Source organism: Cetorhinus maximus, chromosome 18 (assembly GCF_964194155.1).
Source record: "Cetorhinus maximus chromosome 18, sCetMax3.hap1.1, whole genome shotgun sequence".
Taxonomy (NCBI): Eukaryota; Metazoa; Chordata; class Chondrichthyes; order Lamniformes; family Cetorhinidae; genus Cetorhinus; species Cetorhinus maximus.
This window is the reverse complement of record NC_135896.1, coordinates 29,977,794-30,004,502: the sequence shown is the minus strand read 5'-3', so window position 1 is coordinate 30,004,502 and position 26,709 is coordinate 29,977,794. Positions and strand designations below refer to the sequence as shown.

At 39.6% G+C, this 26,709-nt stretch overlaps 2 protein-coding genes across 4 annotated transcripts in view; one reads left to right on the top strand and one right to left on the bottom strand.

The window, feature by feature from the left end:
• fancm (FA complementation group M) overlaps positions 1 to 26,709 on the bottom strand; it is a 117,869-nt gene that overhangs the window by 69,147 nt on the left and 22,013 nt on the right. The window lies entirely within an intron of this gene.
• On the top strand, positions 11,697 to 26,491 carry soul3 (heme-binding protein soul3). Its single transcript, XM_078562335.1, has 5 exons — positions 11,697 to 12,779; positions 17,832 to 17,923; positions 19,471 to 19,612; positions 19,981 to 20,164; positions 25,121 to 26,491. The coding sequence occupies exons 1-5, from the start codon at positions 12,560 to 12,562 to the stop codon at positions 25,290 to 25,292; spliced, it is 810 nt and encodes a 269-aa protein (XP_078418461.1). The 5' UTR covers positions 11,697 to 12,559; the 3' UTR covers positions 25,293 to 26,491.

The following is a 26,709-nucleotide window of genomic DNA, read 5'->3' as shown; positions in this document are numbered from 1 at the left end:
AAAGAAACAAAACACTGAAAGCCAGCTGGATTTGTATTGATGAGAAAATAGCAAATTTGTTTCCACTTTCCAGCAGATTAGGTTATTCAAACTGAAAGGAAGGGATTGTCTATTACTCCAGCTGTGTTTTCCTTTCAGAAGTAGTTGTAACGTTTCATCTTGATCACTGTTTTAATAGCCTTTTAAAATGAGTTGTGGCATAGCCAGACCACCCAGCACGATCATTATGACAATGCACCCACCATCCTTTAATTAGGTGCGAATTATGGCATCTTTTAGTGGTCAATGTTCTATTGAAAAGCAGTTAATGTAGTGCAGATCGCAAACAATACTCTGATAAATAAAGATTTAAACTAAAAACAAAAATACCTGGAAAAACTCAGCAGTTCTGACAGCATCTGCGGAGAGGAACACAGTTAACGTTTCGAGTCCATATGACTCTTCAACAGAACTGTTGAAGAGTCATATGGACTCGAAACGTTAACTGTGTTCCTCTCTGCAGATGCTGTCAGACCTGCTGAGTTTTTCCAGGTATTTTTGTTTTTAGTTTAAATCTTTATTTATCAACAGAACTGTTGAAGAGTCATATGGACTCGAAACGTTAACTGTGTTCCTCTCCGCAGATGCTGTCAGACCTCCTGAGTTTTTCCAGGTATTTTTGTTTTTGATTTCCAGCATCCGCATGTTTTTGCTTTTATCAAAGATTTAAACTATCTTGAATTGGCTTTTTAAGCGTCTCTGTTGTTAAACTCGATCGAACGTTTGTGTTTTATTTCTGTTCCAAAACGTAGTATGGGGGGCAAAAAGAGTTGGGACAAATTAACACAATGGAGGCAAATGTTACTGTACTACTTTAATAACACATGCAGAAATGAAATGCAAATATTTTAAATTAAGTTTTTGACAAGAAATCAAAGTCTAGCAACTGAATGGCAATATTTTTAAAATTATAACAATTTCAAGTGGTTATTGTCTTAGCGCAATGCTGACAGAATTGGCGAGTCTGATACAACGTTTTGAGATTTCCTATTAAATGGCAATAAACCCTCTGTGCCATAATCTGCTAGCTTAACCGCTATTACTAAAAATTGTGGTGTGCATAGCTGCCAGTATATATTCATTTGCTGGATGATGATGCAGTGTAGCATGTTTCTTCATGGATGTTCTAGCTTCAACATTCTTTGTTATCACAATTTCTGTACCAACAATTTAGTCAGGCAAAAGTACTTTGGAATTGACAAATATTTCAGGATCTTTTTTAACTTGTACTAAAATAACTGTTGATTTCTCATTTGGTTCTTTTGTTCCATAATCACCAAGGGATTTGAGAATCCCAGCACCATGTTGTATTTGTGAGATTAAGGTACAAATATGAAAAGGAGAAACAGCCAGGATTCTTTAAGAGTAAGGCAAACTCAATTGTTTGCATTTGAAACCACAAAATCAATGGTTTTGAATTACAATTCGGAATTCATCACAGTAAAATAAATCAATTTTTAGGGTTGCAAACATTTTGATAAGACAGTACATGGTCAGACAATGTTCTATATGGTGAGGCTGCAGAAACGAAAAATCACAAGTGAACTTATAAGGATAGCTTCAGATATTATACATCTAATAGCCATTTGCACACCTAACAGCAATGAGTGAGACACCTTGGGGGATCAATGCATTTAGCAACACAATTTCATTAGCGTTGTAAAGAAAAGATGATAGGTGAGAAATCGTCACCGGAGCAATTAGAGTTGTCTCAAGACACTGGTTTAAACCAACCAGGCATTTTCAACATCAGTTGAATTTGACCTGCTCAGTGATAATACAGGTGTTTGTCAATTATGTTTGAATGTCTCACATGAATTGTAAAGATTTAAATCTCATCATTGCTTAGTACATCAGTGTCTCTCCAAAAATTTGAATTGTTAGTATTTAAGTCATCATGTAATATAGATGCAAGGAAATTACTTTAAAAGTTTGTTATCGTTTAAAAGTTGTTTGTGTATTCAGCATGCATGGGGAATGGGTGATGCCAGTTAACCAAAAATGCTGGTTCCACATGAGCACAGGAATCTAGTGGGCACACCGAGGGAACATGGTGCTGCAGAACAATGGAAGGTTCAGATCAAAATGAAGGCAGGCTGGAGATAACAACTACCCGTGAGTAATTCATTTTCAAAAAGGGTGTGTGTGTGGTACGTTGTGTGCGTGCGCAGAATTGGGGGGTGGGACAGCAGGCTGAATGTTTGCCTAGGGCAGCAAATATCCTCATGCCGACCCTATAAATATGAAGCTGTGTCCACTTTCATCATTTGCAGCTTTTGTCTTTTCATGTAGCTTATGTAGTTGATTTATCAGCTCTGAATGCGACTTTTGCCAGCACTGCTGTTCTATTTTCAATTTATCCAGAAAGTTCACTTCATAAACATCTGGTCTTTCTTATTGCCCAGAATGAAATTAATTATCTTAAGCTCCTTAAATAGATATATAAAATAGTGTCAATCACAATTGCAGCTACAAAATCAGTATTTACTTAAGATGGTTTAAACCAATATACTCGTCAAAGGGAGACTGGGGATCAAAGTTAGGACAGCAGTAACACTGGGGCCTTAAAAGTTACATACACAGGGTTCATCATACAATTCAAAGATATGGAATACAAAATAGTGTTTCCCAGAATGCTTCTGCTGTTTGTGAAAGTAGGATACACCAGGAAAATTGAAGATATAAATGAATGGTTAGCAATGTGGTGTAAAAACATCACTACATTCACAAATTATTGCAATACTTTCACAACAAAAGGGGCTGGTATGGAAGAGTTGGGTTTCAACTAAAACAGGTAGGAACAAACACTTGCAAGGATCATAAAGCTGCAACCGAAAACTACACGGCTAGGGAACAGGGCAGGAAGGTAAGCAGGTCTCAGATGAGATTGATCCTAAAAAGTGGAAAACAGTCATCACATGGGTGTGAACTCAAATTCAAAAGAAACATATATATATATAAGCAAACAGCAGGCCATGAAAACAGGAGCGAAGAGGAGGCAAGCTTATCCTAAAGATTTATGTATCCATATGCAAGAAGCACAAGGAAACTGAAAGTTGCTGCGACAGCCAGAACAATAATGTTGTGCAAACAACAAAAATAGGGCTAACTCCTTCAAAGGAAAAAAAATGCTTAGGCCAGATTAGAGATCTAGTGATCTCTGTAGCAAGAACTTTACCCCTCTCAATGTGTAGTGGATTACAGCATTCTTCAATGGGGTCACAGTGTGGAGCCGCAGTAATGTCAAACTCTCCAGTCACTTTAAAGAATTTTCACAGACATCCAATCAGGAAATGAAAAGCATTAAAATCAAATCATTTTTTAAACATTTTGCAGACAACAAAATAAAGATGGAGGCATACTCATGGGGTAAAGGTCGAAGTTGAAATCTCATGAAAAAGTTTCGAGAAGTAAATTGGTCTAAAAAATTCAAATACAGTCAGATCCCGATGAGTCGAATCCCAGGGGAACCGCCTCCAGATTAGTGTTAAACAGAGATTTGAGATTGGCCCGTGTTCCCACATGAATATGTCTTATATGTGCCCACAAATGTAGTCTATGTCAAAAACAACAAATTCAAACGCCAAATGAAAACAAAATAAAGGAGTAAATGCGTGAAGTCTTTATTCACACTTTAAAAATGTAAAAATTCTATCTTTTTCTGCTTGGCGTATTTTCGGATATGCTCAATACAGTCTGCCATATCGTCAATGCAGTCACACATGCTTTAGGTTTTTTCGTGCTGCAGTGCAAAATCCCGGAGCATCTCTTCGGCCTTCGCAGTATCTGCTAGGGAACATGTGAGCATTCATTGGACATTTCACGGTCATTGGCCTCCTCGGACTCCTTGTTTGAAGAACATACCGTATCTACGACAGCATCAAGTCAGTTCTGTCATGTATCATACAGCATCATCCACCACCACGTAGGTTTCCATGGTTGTCTCTGCTGGAATTTCCATGCCAGCTCCCACAGCCGTAGGTAAAGTGGCTCATCATAGTGGTTGGGTGGCCTCGCCCTGCTCCTCCTCCATATTGTGTAGTCTTAACCTGTTTAAACCGAGCCCGGTGGAAGCAGTTGGTAATTGTGGCTTCCATCACCACCTTCCACGTTTTTTTTCATCATGAATGTGACCTCTAGTACAGCTGGATTGTACTCCTGCTTCATATCAATGGCTTCAATAACCTGAACCACTTTAGCAGAACTTCTTCAATGTTGGGATAGGCAGCTGTTCACATTCTCTTCCTTGCTGCTGAAAATGCCAGTATGTCGAACTGTTACAAGATGCTCGTCCTGTATTTCATAATGCTGGGCAAATATGATGGCGGGATCTCCTACTCCTTTGCGATGTCCACTTCACGCCATGGTTTCCCACTTGTGGTATCAACTTTGCCTTCTCTCTGATTGACAACACTTAACTTTCTTATAGGTTGTGCCATACTTGCAGGTTTTACATACCCTTTCACAGGGCGATCTCAATATCAAATGATGGCTTGTCCAGTGCTCCACAATTTCACACTCGTGTGGTCTAACTCCGCTCTGATTGGTCGGCGTGTTCATATGACAAACTTAAACAAATTTGGTTCGTCCAGAGTGAACAATGCAGAATTTTGGCTCGTCATGGGCATTGTTCAATGGGATTTACTATTCTGCTGGTGGAAATGGTTGACAACTTCAACATAGCTGGAATTGAGTCATCCAAGTTTGACTCATGGCGATTCACTGTAATTAGTCTTAATGGTGACATTTAACAACACTGCACAAATATATTTCTTTCAGAGTCAGGCCTTTGTTCAGCAATTGTTATTACCCAGACCACAATTAAAAATGCACTTACATTTCATTGAGCAAGGTTTAACATTTGATGGGGTTTTAACAGCAACAGTAGAGCAGAAAGTGGGAAAGTTTCATCACATCAACTAAATTTTAGTGATTGCTGGCTTAGGGAGGTGCAGGGGCCACAGCACAGCCTGTGGCACAGCAGTGTGGGGCAGACTGCAATTTCACAATTTCCACATTAATCAGCATTTGTATTGAATCCTAAAATTGTGGCCTGTTTCAGAGTTCTTCATCAAAAAACCTTGCAAAAATCAGGGCCTTAATGTCACACTTAATAGATTTAATCTAGCTGCTAAGTCACTAAAAATATAAACTTTAGTTGTCATTTCAAACCACTTTGGACTACTGGAACAATCAAAATAAACATTACTCAGACATGTGCAACTGGAATTTAATCAGTACAAGGGCCCAAACTTAAATCGTTTTCAGAAGTCGAAACAATTTAGAACTCACTGCACAGTCTTAACTGAACTACTTGCAGCATTTTTACTTAAAAACATGAAAAATCAACAATTTGATAAACTGTAACAGACACTGTAGACCATATGGCACTTTGGTCATATTTTGCTGTTCTATAATCCCTTAGGGATTTTTTCATGGGATGTTTCTGATTTGAGAATTCACTCCTATCAGTTAAATGCTTTATTACATTTCTGCAAAAGGGGCTGACAATTAGTGCTTTTTTCCCACCTTCAAAATACTTTCCCCCAGAATCTATGAGGCTTACAAGTAAATAGCTTCAAGTTCTTGTTTACCACTAGGCATTGCATGTAGGGAGTCAAAACCTAGTGCTGTCTATAATCAAACAGGACAAAATAGGGTAGAGGACAAATGGAACAAAACAGAGTAGTAAATGAATATATTTACAGGAGGGAAGAGTTCCCTGCAAATATAGTCTAAACTATGGAACTGCAGAAAATATTTTTAACTATGGTAAACAATTTTTCTAAAAATCTAATCAGAAGCCTAGAATGCAGCTTTACTAAAATACAAACATAACGTAAACATTTTTGCATTTAACATGTAGTACATTTGGCAATAAAAAGAAAGTTTCAGTCAGAGTAAAAAAGGATTTCTTATATACTTTCCTTAGTGCTTATAATGAAGATTAAAAATTCAAGTCTGCTCCTGCTAAAATGCAGGAGAATATAAAGCACATATAAATTTGTGTTTTAAATTATTGATTTTATACAGAGGAGCAAGGACTGCACATGACCAGAGCTTGCAAAGGGGGAATGAAGGTTGGCTGGAAATGGGATGATAAATGAGCAGCACTGGCATTGATGATTGCAGGTGGAAGAACTGCCACAGAGCAAGCTGGTCAAGGAGAGGTAGCTAAAGAATGAGCTGGACACTCAGAGGGAAGACTAGGGTGGCACTGTAACATGTAATGATGAAGGATGAAGGCAAACTTTTAATTCAAGAGAAGCAATTAAGGCCAGAATAGGTACAAGCAGCAATAGCTTTAAAATGAATGGTGAAAAGTAACAGTGTCAAGAGCAGGGAAGGCAGACAGCCAAAGGGAAAGATTTTCATTACTCTTACAGCTCAAACGTGGCAGGGGGGAAAGAGAAGAAAAGGGGTAGAGACGAATGAGGGAGAAAAAAAAAGCTGTACAAAAAATTGAAAAGCAAATATCACAATGATAAAATGAAAAGAGGGAAGTAATATGAAATATTAACTCAAAAAGGAAACTGTTAGAAAGAGAAAGTCAATATGCATCTAGAAAATATGCATCCGGATCACCCCTGGTGACCAGGGCATGGAACTCGAATGCAACAGGTGGTCACATAATATTGGATACACTTATTAAGCCAGCATTACCTCCATAGCAGTGAAATATTGCAGGACACAGCAAATAGTATATGTAACCATTTTGGGGGGAAAAATCACATACAAATTACTACCGTTCCCACTGTTGGTTCAATATTTTGCTAAGTGATCAAGGAGTAGGCACAAATCTTCACAATATTCTTTCTTCTTCACCCCAAACAGTGAACTGTTGGGGACCACCTTTTACATCACTCAGATGTTAGAAGTCCAATTTGATGTTTTCTAGAACTGAACTGCCTTAAATTCAGCTTTATAAAAAAAATCATTCTCTGGATGTGTATCATCAGTAAGGCCAGCATTAATTGCACAACCCTAGTTGCTTTGAGAAGATAGTTATGGCAGGCCTTCTTGAATTGAGTGATTTGCTAAGCTACTTCAGAAGGCAGTTACGAGACAACCACAATGTGGAACTGGAGGCACAAAGGCCAGGCTGAGTAAGGACAGCAGGTTTCTTTTCCTAAAGGACATTAGTGAACTAGATGGATCTTTACAACAATCAGCTTTTACTGGTACCAGTTTTTATTCCCAGGTTTTAAAAAATGAATTCAATATAGCTTCAGTATATAGCAATATAGCTTCAATATAGCTACCTTAATGGGTTTGTACGTCAAGATCCTCTTGCACTAAGCTTTAACAGGACAGCATCAAAGGATAATGCAGCCCTAGAACTAAATCACAGAACTTTAGACAGTACTTAAATTTAGATAATCCCAACACAAGTGATTCCTCTTGTCTTCTAACACCAGATGGTAAATTCCTTTCATTTCCTGCCATGTGTGTAGGTTTTCTTGATGTCACATCCGATTCATTTGCTCACTTGCTCTTTACAAAGCATCATTTCTCACCAGTTATCAACAAACCTCGACTCTCTACAAACAAAATCTTACTTTCAGCCCACAAACCCCTTTATTTTGGTTTTATGCTTTTATTTGCCATCATTGGTGTACAACACCATACTGTGAGCCTCTCTATTTGTTATCAAGTGATTACAAACAAAAAGAACGTAATGAGAATGCCATTCAACATAACATTGCTCCAAATATTCCAGTACTCTTAATCTTTGCCAGCAAAGTCTTATTATACTTTTGGACTTTGTAACTTGTAGTTAAGCGTTTTAAACCGTATAAGCACTTAGGACAATGTGGAAAATATTTATCCAAATATATGGAATAAGATTCAATTAGGAATAGGAATAAATTTAAGTAATTGCATGCCAAGGCTCAAATTTATTAATATTCTTGTCTCATGAATATTGAATTATTTTGCATCTTTTTAATGTTCCAAATGACTCTCACTTATTCTGCTAGATTCCAGTATTTCATTCTTGCATATAATTCAATGCTAAAAATCAATACTCATATAAACACTGTGCTGTATAGCAAATTAATGGCACCAAGATAGGTGTATTTTGGCCCATTACATAAGCTGTTACTGCAATTACTATACACGGTGGTTCAGCAGTAGCTTGAATTTCTTTCTTCTGAGAATAATTGCCAATTGGAATATTTTTCCAGGTGGTTCCCATAATCCAAAAATTATATTTAAACAAATTGAAATTACATTTCACAAAAGCAAAATGGCTAGTGACATTCGTGCCACACAAATGACAGGCAAGGGCCATCTCCAAGAACAGAAAATCTAACAATCTTCCCTTGGCATTCAACAGCATTGCTTTTGCTGAATGCTCCAACATCCTGGGCATTACCACTGACCAGAAACTTGACTGGACCAGCCATATAAATACTGTGGCTACAAGCGCAGATCAGAGGCTGGGAATTCTGTGGTGAGTAACTCACCTCATGACTCTCCAATCCCTTTTCATCATCTACAAGGCACAAGTCAGGAGCATGATGGAATACTTTCCACTTACCTGGATGAGTGTAGCACCAACACCATTCAAGAAGTTTGACACCACCCAAAACAAAGAACGGCACTGCACCCACCTCCTTAAACATTTACTCCCTCCGCTACGGAAGCACAGTGGCAGATGTACTACAGCAACTCACCAGCTCCTTCCAAGCCTGCGACCTCTACCAACTAGAAGAACAAGGGCAGCAGATGCACCACCACTTGCAAGTTTCCCTCCAAGCCACACACCATCCTGACCTGAAACTACATCACTGTTCCCTCACTGTCACTGGGTCAAAATCCTGGAATTCCCTTCCTAACAGCATTCAGTGTACCTATACCACATGGGCGGCAGCGGTTCAAGAAGGCAGCTCACCACCACCTTCTCAAGGGCAATTAGGGGTGGGCAATAAATTCTGGCCTTGCCAGCAAAGCTCACATCCCAAAAAGGAATAAAAAAAACATAGAAAATCCTAGGGAGCAAGCAGATCTCAACTAGAATGGCCCTAGTTATACTGGGATTGGGATAGTGTTGCAGGGAGGGGGCAGTAAGTGGGGCAAATCCATAGCCAGGATTTCCACTACAGATAACTATCCAGTAATTGTCTGTTTGAAAGTGTGCCATGTGTGGAAAAAGGAAAGGATCTGGTTAGGTTATTATATTGGCATTGGTCATCTAACCTGCCCAACACCCACCATTTAGGCTCACAAGTACAGAATTGTCACTTGAGTGAGAAACGGGGAGCTGCTAGTGTCGGTTCCTGAATTTGCCCAACAGCTTTTAATATATTCTATTCCTTTGTCTCTGGATTATTTGGTTTCATCTTAACTGCATCTATGCGATTTGCTTCAACTACTCCTGCTTGCAGCACATTTCATTTTCTTACCACCCTGGTAAAAAAAAGTTTCTCCTGAATTCTCTATTTGATTTATTTGTCAATATTTCGTATTTATAAGATACCAATGCTATTAAGGAAGGTACATTTGTGTTGCAAGATATTAACATCTTGTGTAAAGAACATTGCTAATATCAAGGTATAATAATAAAAATGTAATAAAAAGATGTCAGCCTAGGGTCAGTGGGTAGAACTCACACCTGTGTCAGGAGGTAGTCGGTTCATGTTTCACTCTTGAGGCTTGGGCATATAACCTAGGTTGGCACTTCAGTGCAGTATTGAGCGAGTGCTACACAGTTGGAGTTTCAGATGAGACAAGTAAGTGCCGCTAATATTTCAAATATAACTCAAATATATATTTTTTCCAGATGCTAATCCAGTGAGCATCTTCAGGTTTTACTGTTTTCATTTACCTACATTTATGGGCCATCAAAAATATACTGACAATAGTTTTGTGCACTAACTTATTAACAGGCACCGAGATTGAGGCTCTCATTGGAGAGACATCCCACCTAAATTACAAGTGAACCTAAGGTATGGTAATCCATACTGTGGTCAGGAATAGGGCAACTATGCACTTGCAGAGTTTATACTGGACTATTCTCCATACCACCTAGGAAGAGAGCCTGGTAACTGTTAGCCACCTAGTTAATTTCAAATTGTCATTTGCCTAATGAAAAAAGTGACTGTCTAGTGACTGTCTTCATTTCTCAGGGAGTGTAAAGCAAGGGTCAAGATGGTACCCATGATGGGATATTGGAGTCAAGACTATTGCAAACTCAGTAATCCAATACTTGTGTCATGCTGAACCACAATAATCCAGTGCACTTTGAAAATTGTCTGGATCACTGAATGGAGAAGTAGAACTGTCACTGGGGCAGGGATATTACTCACTTAGCTCCATGTAAATCTGAAAGCAAATGTCCATAAAATACTGAATGTAGTGGGGCAAGAAACAGGTAGTTTACCAGTGTAGGTGAAAACCATGGAGAATTAGCAACATTGATAATGATCAAAATTATAGGTCATTGTGAACAATTGACTTTTCTAATCCTTGCATCAACAAATGCACACGAACGCACGTGCACACACAAAAGATTTAATCCCAGGAAATGACACTGGATTTTGGAAGAGTAATGTGATTTAACCCTCTTAAACTGGGAGGTATTTGTTTCCTTCACTTTCTACAGTATGAATAAACCAACAAATTTATTCTAGAGTAATTAACCAGCACAGATGGAAATTGATTTCCCTGTTACTTGAAATCAGTAATAACTACTATAAAGGCACTTGACATTCCCATTGATAATTTGTTTCACACTCTCAAGGCCAAGGATATGTTTGCAACAAAGCTGGAGATAAATCTTTAAATCTTTCATCACAGGTTAGTTTTAATCCATTGTACTGACCTATATGTGAAACAGCTGGCACTCGGATAGAGGGTGAATAGAAAACCTGGATCTGGAGTAGTTTAAAATAGATCTCCAATCCAAGAAACAAAAACGAATGCCTGAACATGGACCACCCAACATCACATTTATAGTAGAATTAATGTTAAAAAATATTTAAAAGGTTGTCCTTACCACCACCACCAACCCCAACAAGGTGTTTAACAACCAACCCATGCCATTCCTTGAGAATTTTCACTTATTTCAACCTAGAGCTGAGAAAAACCACACTAACGGACATTGCCTCCCTTTCCTTCATAGGAATGCACTCCACCCAACTACATAAAGCATGTTCCCCTCTCAAATTACTATAACCACCATGTGATTAATTGCCAGGTCCCATCTCAGCATCTTCTCCCTACTCAACCAACACTTAAGAAATAAATCATTCTCGGGATCAGGCCCTATTATCCTCTTCTAAAACTGCTCACTACGCTCAAGGATGATCCTGGAATAAAGATAACCTTCTCTCCCCTCCCCCCCAAACCCCCACTGAGCTTTTTTTACTCAAACAACCACCTTTTCTTAAACCCTCTCCCATGCCCCCCATCCTTACATCCAAGTGAGAGGAGGACTTGGTCACCAACATTGAGGCATTCCATTCAACTGCCTCTGCCAAATGCCCCCCAATCCTTTTTTACCCCCCAATCCTTTTTACCCCATTTTTCAATATTCATTTTCATTTTCTAATTTTTATTTTTTGTCCACTTAATTTTATTTTTATTTATTTTCATTTTTATTCATTATTTTATCCCCACCTTTTATCCTATTTTCAATCATTTTTTTTCCATCAGTGTTTTTCCCCACTATCCACCCCACCCCCACCAAGGCCATCTGTCACTTGTTCATGTTGTTCTTTCCAGAGTGCTTACCCTTGTCCTGCTATTATCACATTCTGCTTTCTGACCTTAATGCCACCATCAGCACCTCCTTTAGCCAGTACCACTACCATTAACACTCCTTTGTCCTTTTGTCCATGACATCTCTGGCAATCTCTCCTTTGCCTCCCCCTATCACTGACCTTCTATCCAGCTTAGGCAGTAAAATAATATGGATTATATCTAAACTGGCAAAGACAAATTTGGAGCTGATGTCATAAAGTTCATGATACAAAGCCATCAATCTTCTGCAGAGGGCGCTGAGGCTAAAACTCTGGCATCATTAACAGCTGACTGTAATACTGTAGTTCTTCCCTCTGAATGGACTAACCAGGAAGAACCAAACTGCTTTAACTTGTGTAACACTGATCTTTGTTTCCCTTGCTCTTTTCGCATTATTGCCGTCAGTCCGGATTCACTCACGATGTTGCATTTCTCCCGCGTACTCGCTTCCTCCCCCTTTAGTCCCTCCCTTTCGCTGAAGCGATTCGCCTCCGTGAGTTCTGGTTCGCGACAGAAACGATTGTGATCCGTGTGGAAAGCGCTCCACTCTGAGCTAAGTCTATAACAAATATCCTACTTCGAAAATACCGCGCGCGTGTTTTATATCAAATCAGGAGAAGCAATCCAACCACACTTAAATTTAATCTTCTGTACAGTGTAACTGTCCCCGCGTTTCGACTTTGATGTAAATAAAATACAGCCGCCTAACATCTCGACGCTGTGAATTCTCTGCCCGCTCACATTTGTCAATCAAAAAAGCTGTAGGACTGCACAGATGGAGCGTCAGGGATTCCGAGTTGGAAGTGGTGCAGGGGCGGATCGATTTCTGATCAGCTTGGAGGATCTAGACTCGGTGACAGGAGATGAAAGCTTGAGTTTGGCTGGTAATGACATTGAGGATGAAAACGGTGAAGAGGGGAACGAGCAAGATGAGAATGGTCTCCTCGCGTACTGGCAAGACATCGGTCGTAGGCACCAGGTGGATGTGTCAAGAGGTACGATATTATATTAGAAGGCAACAGGGTTTTCTGAACAAACCAATAATTAATCCTATATTCGTTTGGGAATGGAGGAGTTTTCCAAATACTTGAGGCCACTTGATAACCCTTGCCTCCCTCTCCCCATCTGAGAGTTAACTATGTAGCATGTTTATGTCATTGTTCACACAATCTACTTTAGCTCCGTGCTCGCCCAAAGCTAGGTTCTTCGCTTCCTGCCATTAGAAAAATCCCCCTGATTAGTGATTATTATTTTCAGAGTGAAAAACGTTTTCCATTTCAATTAGAGCGATGAAGATCATTTCTTTTAAAATCGCCTTGCATCAAGTTGCTATATCAATTCTGTGCAAAATAAAACTTCAGTTTCTATTTCCTCCATTTTCCATCCATTAGGAGACCGTACTCCAGACTTCGCTTCTTGGTACAGTATTTTCTATTTTAGCCCATGATGGTGATCCCGTGAATATTGTACCTTTTTTAGGGAATGAAGGGATGCAGTCAGCTTTTGTTTGTCACCCATTAAAAAAACGATTTGGGGAGAAACACACCTCAGAACCAAATGCAGCATCGGAGATTTCACAAAAGTAACAAACAATATGGCGAAAAACCCCCGATTTACTGCCCAGAACCTGTGTTAATCGCTTCCCCCATCCAGGCTATGTAAAACCAGCTTTGAAAGAAAAATATTTCAAGTATTTTAGTCTGTATGAATCGAAAGATGCTGTGAGCTAATCTTATATGGGATTGTTAGTTAAATAAAGGAAGAAGGCAGAAACAAAAGCTGCATAGGTCACTTCAAAGAGTAATGAGACAATATTAAATTCATATATAATGAAAAACAGTAAATTTTCTGGACTGTCAATTTCCTACACTCTTTTGTTCTTGCATATTCATAGGAACAGAGGACCATTCAGCCCATCGAACCTGTTCCACCATTCAATACGATTATGGCTGATTGAACACTTCAATGCCTTTTACCAACACTACCCCCATAACCCTTAATGTTATTGTTAATCAGAAATCTATCAATCTCTACCTTAAACATACTCAATGACTGAGCTTCCACAGCCCTCTGGGGTAGAGAATGCCAAAGATTCACAACCTTCTGAGTAAAGAAATTTCATCTCATCTCGGTCCTAAGTGGCTTCCCCCTTATCTTGAAATTGTGTCCCTGGGTTCTAGACTCCCCAACCAGGTGAAACATCTTACCTGCATCTACCCTGTTTATTCCTTTAAATATTTTATAGGTTTCAATGAGATCACCTCTCATTCCTCAAAACTCGAGAGGATACAGGCCCAGTTTCCCCAATCTGTCTTCATAAGATAGTCCCACCATCTCCAAAACAAGTCTGGTGAACCTTCTTTGCACTTCTTCTATGGTAATAATATCCTTTCTGAGATAAGGGGACCAAAATTGCACACAATTTTGCTCCAAGTGCAGTTTAACCAAGCTTCTATACAGTTGAAGCAAGACTTCATTACTCCTGTCTTCAAATCCTCTTGCGATAAAGGCTAACATTCCATTAATCTTCCTAGTTGTCTGCTGCACCTCTATGTTAGCTTTCAGTGACTTATGGACAAGGACACCCAGATCCCTTTGTACATCAACACTTTCTAATCTCTTACCATTTAGGAAATACTCTGCACATCTGTTCCTTCTACCAAAGTGGATAACCTCACATTTTTCCACATTATATCCCATCTGCCATGTTCTTGCCCACGCACTAAGTCTGTCCAAGTCCTCCTGTAGCCACTTTACATCTTTCTCACAACACACATTCCTGCCTAGCTTTGTATCATCTGCGAACTTGGAAATATTACATTTGGTCCCCACATCCACATCATTGATTTATTTGTGAACCGCTGGGGCCCAAGTACTGATCCTTGTGCTGCCCCACTAGTCACAGCCTGCCAACGCGAGAATGACCCGTTTATTCCAACTCTGTTTTCTGCCTGTTAGCCAATCCTTAATCCATGCCAATATATTGCCTCCTATACCATGTGCTTTTATTTTGCTAATCAACCTCCTGTGGGGGACTATATCAAAAGCCTCTGAAAATCCAAGTATATGACGTCCATCGGCTCTCCTTTATCAATTTTGTTAGTAACATCCTCAAAAAACTCCAAGTTCATCAAACATGATTTCCCATTACCAAATCCATGCAATGCCCAATCAGATCCTGATTATCCAAGTATCCATTCTTTATAATAGATTCTAGCATTTTCCCTACTACTGATACAAGGCTAACAGGTCCGTAGTTCCCTATTTTTTCTCTCCCTCCCTTCTTAAATAGTGGGGTGACATCTGCTACCTTCCAATCTTCAGGAACCATTCCAGAATCTATAGAATTTTGGAAAATGATCACCAATTCATCCGCTATCACTATAGTAACCTCTTTCAACACTCTGGGATGCAGAATATCAGGTCCCAGGGACTTATCAACTTTCAGTCCCAATAATTTCTCCAATACAATCTTCTTACTTATACTAATTTCCTTCAACTCCTCATTCTCCCTAGTCCATTGGCTCTCTAAATCTGGGAGATTTCCTGTATCTTCCTCAGTGAAAACAGACACAAAGCAATCATTTAGCTTCTGTGCCATTTCTTTATTTCCCATTATGAATTCTCCTGACTGTGTCTGTAATGGACCCACATTTGTCTTAGCCAAATGCTTCCTTTTTACATACCTGTAGAAGCTTTTACAGTCCATTTTTATGTTTATTGCTAGATTGCAATCATATTCTATTCTCCCTTTACCAGTTTCTTGATCTTCCTTTGCTTTATTCTAAAAACCTCCCAATCCTCAGGTTTACTACTACTTCTGGCAACTTTATAAGCCTTGTCTTTTAATCTTATACAATCCTTAACTTCCTTTGTCAGCCACGGTTGACTAACTTTTTTTTTGGGTTTTTGCACCTTGAAGGAATGTTGAGGTACTGTAAGCTATGTAATAGTTCTTTGAAGGCTATCCATTGCCCATGTACAGTCATACCTTTTAATGCACTTTCCCAAGCCACCTCAGCCAATTTGTCCCCCATGCCTTCATAATTTCGTTTATTCAACTTTAACACCCTTGCTTCAATGAACTACCTCACTTTCAAACAAAGTAAAATTCTATCATATTGTGGTCAGTCAACCCTAAAGGTTGTTTTACAAGAAGATTATTAGCCCTTTTTCATTACGCAACACTAGATCTAAAATAGCCTGTCCTCTAGTCAGCTGAACATACTGCTCTAGAAAACCATCCCTAACACACTCCAGAAACTTGTCTTCCACAGCATTAGTGCTCAATTGGTTTACCCAGTCTATATACAGATTGAAGTTACCCATGATTATTGTATTGCCCATGCTACATGCTTCTCTCATCTCCTGATTAATACCATGCCCTACATTACCACTACTGTTTGGTGGCCTATAAACAACTCCAACCAATGTCTGCTGCCCTTTGCTGTTTCTTAGCTCCACCCAAACGGATTCCACACATTGTTCTTCTGATCCGAGATCCTCCCTTACTAATGCACTGATCCCATCGCTTATTATCAGCGCAACTCCATCTCCTTTCCTTTCTTGTCTGTCCTTCCTAAACGTCAAATATCCTTGAATATTCAGTTCCCAGTCTTGGTCACCATGCCAGCCATGATTCCGTAATGGCAATTATATCATACCCATTTAACTCTATTTGTGCCTTTAGATCATCTACCTTATTGTGAATGCTGCGCGCACTCAGGTAGAGTGCCCTTAACTTCTTTTTGACATCATTCCACATTCAAAGCATACTCAATGCTCTGCTTTGTTTCTCCTGCCTTCTAGTCTCACTACTACTTCCTGTTACCAACTTCACTTTCTTCCAATTTGGGCCACTCCTCAGGTTCCCACCCCCCTGACAAGCTAGTTTAAGCCCACCCCAACAGCACTAGCAAATCCCGCAATGAGTATATCAGTCCCAGTCCTGTTAAGATGCAACTCGTCTAGCTTATACAGGTCCCACCTGCCCCAGAACTAGTCCCAATGCCTCAGAGATCTGATGCCCTCCCTCCTACACCAGTTTTCCAGCCACATATTTAATCGATCAATCCCCCTATTCCTATGCTCACTAGCACGTGGCACTGGGAGTAATCCTTAGATTATTGCTCCTGAGGTCCTGCTTTTTAATTTCCTTCCTAACTCCCTGAAATCTGCTTTCAGGACGTCATCCCTCTTCCTACCTATGTCGTTGGTACCAATGTGGACCATGACTTCTGGCTGATCCCTCTCCCCCTGAAGGATGTCCTGCAACCGCTCCGTAATATCCTTGACCCTGACACCAGGGAGGCAACACACCATGCCGGAGTCACGTTTACTGCTGCAGAAATGCCTGTCTGATCCCAACTATGGAATCCCCTATCACCATTTCCTTCCAAACTTCTTTCTCCGCCGCGGTACAGCTGAGCTGCCTACGGTGCCACAGGCTTGGCTCTGGCTGCACTCCCCTGAGGAGCCATTGCCCTCATCCGCATCCAAAATGGAAAACCAATTAGCAAGCAGGATAGACTCAGGGGACTCCTGCACCACCTGCCTGGTTCTCTTGGACTGCCTGGCGGTCACCCATTGCCTCTCTGACTGTACGCTTCTGACCTTCGGTGTGACCACCTCCCTAGACATGCTATCCATGTAGAATTCTGCCTTGCGGATGCACAACAGTGACTGCAGTTGCTGCTCAAGTTCCAAAACCTAGAACTCAAGCTTGTGCAGCTGGTGGCACTTCCAACAGATGTGCTTGTCAGGGGCACATGGTACATCCACAACTTCACACATACCGTAGGATGTACACTCCACTTGTCTGAGCTGACTTGCCATCCCGTAACTCTAATAACTATTTATTATAGTAAGTTAAATGAGTAGAATAAATTACTGGTAACAACTTTACTACATTTATGCTAACTTTATCTTACATTGGTTTACCTTATTACTTTATTTTACTTTCACTTGATTTAACTTCAACTTGGCTGTTAATAAAATTTACAGCCAAAGTAGACATGTTTAAACTATTGTTTGCTTTTGTCTCTCAGAAATGGCTGAACCAATCCAGCAGATGACAAGCCACAGCCAAACTCAAGACAGGGAGATGGTCCCATTTACACCAATAGGTCATAAAAAAAGGGTAACAAGTAACTAACAAATGTCTTATAAGGGGCTGGCTAAGTGTTGAAAATTTTGCTTGAGGCCAGAGCATATGCTAATCTTCACATCTCCAACCTGTGGTGTAGCACTACCCACTATGCAAAGGGAGAGTTTATAGTTCAAACCCCGATTTAGAGTTAGAAGACAGAGTGTGTCATGGAAAAAGTAGTTGAATTCCATGGTTGAATTATTCTGAAAAATTAGGAGTAGACTAGGTACCAAATCACCTTTTTTTTCACTTAAAAGAGTAATCATTAAAAGGGCTATGAAATCTCAGAAAAAAGGTACAAACTTACTGCAAGGCATTAAATGTAAAAGAAACCAAGTCATCTAGCACTAAAATGAAAATACTTATTTGTATTACATCTTACGACACCTTTCAAAACATCTTAAAGCACATCACAAGCATTGAATTAATTAAAAGAGCAGTGACCACTGCGTAGGCAAATGCAGTCAAGAATTGAGATAAAATGACAGTTAAGCTGTCCTCAATAGTGATAGGAAAAATTATGACTTCTTGCTTTTCTTTGCATGACGCAATGGCATTTTTAACATCCATCTGAACACTGGTCCTCAGTTTAACACCTAATTCAACGGATGACACCGTGCTGAAGACCTGAATTGGGTGTTAGTCCATTAATTTCAGATGATGCTACAATAACACTCTAACCTTAGTATTAACTCAAAGCAGTTTCAAATTCAAACTCTAAATATGCAGTGTGTAAATTGAGTATCAAGACTAAGTGACTATGAAGCAAAGTAGCATAAGACTACACCTATTTTTCTGATACACATAATACACCTTGAAAAACACACTTAAATTTCACAAAAAGCAGTGGAAGAACAGTAATGACTAGGCAGCAAGGCAAGCATGATTATAAACTTCACTTGAAATAGGGTGAAGTTGCTTGCAGCATTACCCACTGCGTCAGCACCTAGTTCTTAAAAACTACATAAACGAAGAAGGAATTAACTAATATTAATAATCTTTGAAAATGAAATATAAACAACCTGGCCAAGTTAAAATTTTGAAACTCTCTTTGTACAAACATATCCAGCCATCCTACAGATACCATAATCCACTTGTCTTAATTTTTCAAAATCACATTTTATATGCATTACCATTTTATTTGTTTAGATAATTCAAATACATTTCATGCAAAAAATCTTGAGTTAATCAACTATATCCATCAGCACAACTTTGAGACAGTAACATTTCTAAAGTCGATGAACCAAAAGTACATGGGATGCAAAATACATAGGCATTAGAATTATTCAGAAGCAACCCAGAGGCTATGTAGTTGGGTGGATGACAAACCAGCATCAAGCATTAGTTTCAGCATACTAAATTGGTTATTTTGGGACTGAATTACATGTGCAATGGTTAATATTGAAACCTTTAAACGTCTTATAAATCACAAAATAACTTGCCAAGCGTTTTCACCTTCCTTAATATTTAGTCAAACAAAAATTACTGTGAATGGCAGCAAAGGAATTTACATTTACTTTGCATTTTTTATTTTGCAGGCTGATGAACTGCTTTATGAAGAGCGTCAATACGAAAAAGCCAAATGGGCTTGTGTAACACAGAATGAACCCAGCTATGAACAGAGCACATGCCTGGGATTTATGAAGCTGATGAAGTACATTTGCCAACAAAATTCATCAGGTGACTTTCAAATCTGGAACATTGTAGACAAATCTGTGAAAGACTTACAGTATTCTATTTCTTCACTATCAGTTCCTTGCTTGGTCAAGGAAAGAATAAAAACATGCAGATTTAAATCTTGTGCATTCCTTGAATGGTAATTGTAATGAGACCTCTTAAGATATGAGCAATAACTTTCTTCAGTCCTTTTAAGTGGCTGCTAAACAGACATAACTTGCTCAGATTTTCTAAATAAGAGGAAAAAAAAATTCAATTTTTACATTACTTTTTAAATCGATGGGTACCAAAAGAATATCGTTTAAATTCTTCTGCCAATATTACCCAATGTGTTTGGCCCTATGATCTGTTGGTCTACCTTGATTCTACAGGTATCTTCCTGGGAATGACAATGCCCATCGTTACCATTGTGCATACCAACCAGACCAGAACAGAACTCCGGCCTGAAGTAACCATAGCTTATTGCCTGCCAACACAATTTCAAGATCAGACCCCACAGCCTTTTGATTCTGAAGTTGCAATAGAGGAGTGGCCTGCTCACATCATTTATGCCAGGCAAGTAGCTTAATCCAAGATTATACTTAAACGTCCTCAAGTACATTATAAACGGCTGGTCCACCTTTAATCCTTGCCAAGAGATGTGTGAAAACAGCCAACAACCTCTGTAAAATTTGATAGAGTAGAGTTTGACCATAAGACGCAGGAGAAGTAGGCCGTTCGGCCCTTCGAATCTGCTCCACCATTCAATGAGATCACGGCTGATCTGATAATCTTCAACTCCACTTTCCTGCCTTGTCCCCATAACCCTTGATTCCCTTACTGCTTAAAAATCTGTCTATCTCAGCCTTGAATATACCTAACGACCCAGCCTCTGCAGCCCTCTGAGGTAAAGAATTCCACAGATTGAATACCCTCAGAGAAGAAATTCCTTATCTCGGTTTTAAATGGGCAACCCCTTACTCCGAGATTATGCCATCTGGTCCTAGACTCTCCCACAAGGGGAAACAACCTCTCAGCATCTACCCTGTCAAGCCCCCCAAGAATCTTATATGTTTCAATAAGGTTGCCTCTCATTCTTCTGAACTCCAATGAGTACAAGTCCAATCTACTCAACCTCTCCTCATAAGAAAATCCCTCCATACCCAGGATCAACCTAGTGAACCTTCTCTGTACTGCCTCCAATGCCATTATATCTTTCCTTAGATGAGGGGAACAAAAATGTTCACAGTATTCTAGATGTGGTCTAACTAGTGCCTTGTATAGTTTTAGCAAGGCTTCCCTATTTTTATGCTCCATTCTCTTTGAAATAAAGGCCAACATTCCATTTGTCTCCCCTATTACCTGTTGAACTTGAATGTTTGCTTTTTGGGATTCATGCACAAGGACTCCCAAATCCCTCTGTGCTGCAGCCTTCTGCAGTCTTTCTCCATTTAAATAATATTCAGCTCCTTTATTCTTCCTGCCAAAGTGCATAACCTCACACTTTCCCACATTATATTCCACCTGCCAGATTTTTTCCCACTCACTTAACCTGTCTATATCCCTCTGTAGACTCATGTCATCCTCACTACTTGCCTTCCCACCTATGTTGGTGTCATCCACAAACTTGGCAATAGTACATTCACTTCCCTCACCTAAGTCATTAATATATATTGTAAATAATTGAGGCCCCAGCACTGAGCCCTGTGGCACTCTACTTACAGGTTGCCATCCTGAAAATGTCCCTCTTATCCCAACTCTCTGTCTTCTATTAGCTAGCCAATCCTCTATCCATGCTAATATACTACCCCCAACACCATGGGCTCTTATCTTATTCAGTAGCCTTATGTACAGTACCTTACCGAACGCCTTTTGGAAATCCAAATATATTACATTTACTGGTTCCCCTTTATCTATCCTGCTTGTTACCTCCTCAAAGAGTTCTAATCAATTTGTTAGGCATGATTTCCCCTTCATGAAGCCATGCTGACTCTGCTTGATTAGATTATGTATTTCTACATGCTCTGCTATTACATCCTTTATAATAGACTCCAACATTTTACCAATTACAGATGTTAAGCTAAGTGGCCTATAGTTAGCTGTTTTTATTCTCCCTCCCTTTTTGAATAAGGGTGTTACACTGGCCATTCTCCAATTCTCTGAGACTTTTCCAGAATCTAAGGATTCTTGGAAGATTAGGACCAGTGAATCAACCATCTCTGTAGCTACTTCCTTTAATATCCTAGAACGCAACCCATCAGATCCAGCAGAATTAACAGCCTTTAGCCCCATTAGTTTCCCTAGTACTTTTTCTCTAGTGATAGTTATTGTATTTATTTCCTCCTCGCCTTTTGCCCCTTGATTATTCAATATTTTTGGAATGCTATTAGTATCTTCTACCGTGAAGACTGAAGCAAAGTATTTATTCAACTCCCCTGCCATTTCCTGGTTCCCCATTATTATTTCCCCAGTTTCATTCTCTAAGGGGCCTATGTTCACTTTGGCCTCTCTCTTCCTTTTTATATATTTAAAGAAGCTCTTACTGTCCATTTTTATATTACTTGCTAGTTTACCCTCAAAGTTTATTTTCTCCCTCTATTTTTTTTTGGTCATCTTTTGTTTTTTTAAAGCTTTCCCAATCCTCTGGCTTACCACTAATCTTTGCATTGTATGTTCTTTCTTTCAATTTGATACTGTCCTGAACTTCCTTGTTGAACCATGGTTGGTTTATCCCCTTCCTTGAATCCTTCTTCCTCACTGGGATATATCTTTGTTGAGAGTCATGAACTGTTTTTTTAAGTGTCTGCCATTGTTCATCAACCGTCTGTTCTGCTAAACTGCTTTCCCAGTCCACTCCAAACAACTCTGCCCTCATTCCATTGTAATTACCCTTATTTAAGTTGAGCAGTTTTTTCCAACCCAGGTTTTTCACTATCAAACTGAATGCTAAATTCTACCATATTATGGTCTCTGCTTCCATGGGGATCCTTAACTCTGAGATCATTTATTAAACTTGCCTCATTACACATTACCAGATCCAAAATAGCCTGATCCCTGGTTGGATTCACAACATATTGTTCTAAGAAACTGCCCCGAATACACTATGAATTCTTGCTTGTGTCTAGCTCTGCCAATTTGATTTTCATGATCTACATGAAGATTAAAGTCACCCATGATTAATGTACTGTCTTTTTACATGCCCTCATTATCTCCTGATTTATTCTCTGTCCTACAGTATAACTGTCAAGGGGCCTACAGACTACTCCCACCAGTGTCTTCTTCCCCTTGTTATTTCTTACCTCCATTTTCCGATCCAAGATCCTTTCTTGCTATTGTACTTATTCCATCCCATGCTCACAAAGCTACCCCACCACCCTTTCCTTGCTGCTTGTCCTTTCGAAAAGTCTTATAGCCCTGAATATTTAGTTCCCAGCTTTGATCTTCTTGTAACCACGCCTCCACAATGGCTATAATATCATACCCATTAACCTCTATTTATGCCGTTAATTTATTTATTTTGTTCTGAATATTACGTGCATTTAAGTAAAGGGCCATTAATTTTTTACCTTTTTACTATTTTTTCCCCCTTTGACCCTATTTGCTGTTTTTTTCCATATGTTTGTACACTCTGTCCCTTCCTGTCACACTCTGGGTATCATTACCTAAATAGCTGCCCTGCAAGGCTGCCATATCCTTCTGCTTTGTAAGCCTACATATCCCCTTTCCAGAGTCCCCCCCTACTCTATTTAGTTTAAAGCCTTCGCTACAACCCTAGTTATTCGGTTCACCAGGACACTGGTCCCAGCATGGTTCAAGTGAAGCCCGTCCCACCAGAACAGCTCCCTTCTACCCTAGTACTGGTGCCAGTATTGAGAATTACATAAGAGAATATGATAAAGGACTTTTTTCTGGTCTGTGGTAATGTTGCAATTTTGGAAAATTCTGCCACAAGGCAATTAAACAAGATCTAAGCAGAAATGCAAGTCAGTAGGCAAGTAGAATACTGAGGTAGAACACCTGAGCTCACTGATAAGCTGTTCAGTTAGATGCATTTTTTTAAAAAACTGTCTTTTTTGGTCGGAAACAATGTTATTCTGTTAACACCATGGGCAGAATCTTCTTTGTTTGGAGTGCGGGGCCCACCCCTGCTCGCCATGTAAAATAACGCACGGTGACATTGGGCGTGCGTCCCGACGTCACCACACGTCATTCTGATCTTCCGTTCGGTGGTCACGCACCAGAGTCGGCTGCGCTCCCGCCGAATTGTCAAAGGCCTGTTAAGGCCATTGATAAACTAATTAAAGCAATTGTTAGGGCTGCCCATCCAACCTTAAGGTGGCAGGCAGGCAAAGAGCCCAGGCGGCCTTCACATTTTTCATAAAACCTCATTCACGGGCGGGATGAGGTTCCATGACGGGTTTATTATTTAAATAAAAATTTTCATGAAAATTCATAAACCTATCCCAGTTCACGTGACACTGTCACACGAGGGGACATGCCTGAATAATTTTACTTTTTATTTTTTCCATCTTAAACACTGAACCTAATCTCCCTGAGGCAGCTCCATGCCTCAGGTAGATTTCAGCGCTCTTTTGCATATGAGTGCGAAAGAGCGCAGGCCCCGTCTCTCCCTCCTCCCCCCACTCACACAGGAGCACTACCGGGCATGCCAATTAAGGCCCGCCCGCGTAAAATGGCAGCGCGCAGCTGATCGTAGGCAGCGATCAGCTCTGCCCCTGCTCCTAACCAGCCCACCCGATGGGGAGAAAATTCTCCCCCATAGATCGTTTTAAATGCAAAGATCACATAGCTCAGTGAAGTGATTTGTTAGCAAAGGAGGCATTCATTTAAATAAGCTTCAATGCACATGATTTTCCTATTAGGAAAAATAACCTTCACAATAGCATTTGGTAATTTCCCTAAATAATTAATTACTAAGATAGATTTTGGATTTAGGCTTTGTCATGAAATAACACCACCACTTCTAAGATAATCTTTACAAACCATTTGATACTCCACTGTTGAAATACAAGAGAGCTTGAGACTGTTTATAAAGTTATTTGGTAATAGTGCACCTTGATTAACTACTATTGATTGAATTTTAAGTTTTCTCATTTCAAATTGGTTTTCCCCCAAACCATTCACAATCCCCTGTCCTGTTCTCAGATTTAAAGATTTAAAATGGAAAAATCAACATTAACAGCTCCACCTAAAGTCATAAACTAGTGCCAATAATACGTAAACAATTAAGATGAGCTTTCTTGATGACAAAGTGTGATATTGGAGTTTTCAGTGTCTTAAGATGGGAGTATTGCAACCCATCAGCATTTTTTATATATGAAATAGATATATATTTATTATAAAACAAAGATGTGGAACTTCAATTCATTACTATAGACATTCAAACAAAAAAATCATGGCTATTTGGGAAAGTTTAAAGCAGCAGGATGCATTACTAGAGATGTCAATGTTGCAATTTTACCATATAAAAAAACAAAAATAGTTATCATTCATAATTTTCTGCTTGTCCAGACCCTTTAATGGCAGCACCAGTGAAGAGTTGATTCTCCAAGAGATAAACCAATTAGCAGAGCGCCTGGACTCTCCCGAGTGGTTCCATCAGGATACCTTTATCGTAGCAGGTTATAACAACCCTTCTGCTCCGAACCAGCATAATGAGATCTGGTTTATTCACGGCCCTTGAGTAAATCATTCAAGTCCGGTATGGAATACAGACCTTGTGCAGTGTCTGATTTTGTGAAAATGTGAACATAATGTGATAGCATGAGCTTTCTGTAAACTTATTTGGTAACAACTCAAAACTCCAGCACTTAAGACGTAACATCATAAAACAATCACAGATTGGTATGTTTGGGGTGAAAGTTCGCTAAAGGCGTCCAATTAACTATACACCCTTGGGCTTCAAGCTTACAATTCTAATTGTAGTATACCCTGTTAAAAATAATTGAAAATACAATGTATGAGAAATGAGTAAGAGTCCAAGTGTGTAGTGGAATGCAGTTTCAAAAAAGCTGTAATAAAAGAAGTGAATAGCACTCTCGCCCACTAAAACATAAGGACATAAGAGCATGGGAAACAAAAGCAGGAATAGACCATTTGGCCCCTCAAGCCTGCTCTGCCATTTAATGCAATCATGGCTGATGTTCTACCTCAACGCCACTTTCCTGCCTGCACCCCATATCCCAATTCCCTGAGAGGTCTAAAATCTATCAATCTCAGTGTTACATATATTCAACGATAGATCCATAGCACTCTAGGGTAGAAAATTACAAAAAATAACAACTCCTTGAGTGAAAATATTTTTCCTCATCTCAGTCCTAAGTGACTGACCTCTTATTCTGAAGCTGTGCCCCCATGTTCTAGATTTCCCAGCCAGGGAAACAACGTCTCAGTATCTATCCTGTAAAGCCCTTCCAGAATTTTGTGTGTTTCAATGAGGTCACCTCTTATTTTATAGAGTGAATTTACTCAGTCTCTTATCATAGGACAATCCTTTCACTCCAGGAACCAATCTAGTCAACCTTTACTGTACCACCTGCAAGGCAAATATATCCCCCCTTAGATATGCAGATGAAAATTGTGCATAGTACTATAGGGGTGGTCTCACCAAAGCCCCATACAATTATAGCAAGACTTCCTTATTCTTGTACTCCAATCCCTTTGCAATAAAGATTAACATGCAATTTGCCTTACTAATTGATGCTGTACTCGAAGGCTTACTTTGTGTTTCTTGTACCAGAACACACAGTCTCTCTGAACATGACCATTTTAAAGTTTCACATTTAAAAAAAAGTTAACCATGGCACACTTCCCCACATTTGTTCCATCTGCCACCTCGTTAACCACTCACTTAACCTGTTTATATCTCTTGCCACCTGTGTCCTCCATGTCAGCTGTGGCTCAGTTCATAGCACCCTCGCCTTTGAATCAGAAGGTTGTGGGTTCATGTCCCACTCCCGGAAACCAAGAACTGTGAATGTACTCGAAAGAGTTACAATCTGTGACTGTTGATAACTCGAAAGAGTTACAGCTTACATATCGAGGTGTCAGCTGTGGCTCAGTTCATAGCACCCTCGTCTTTGAGTCAGAAGGTTTTGGGT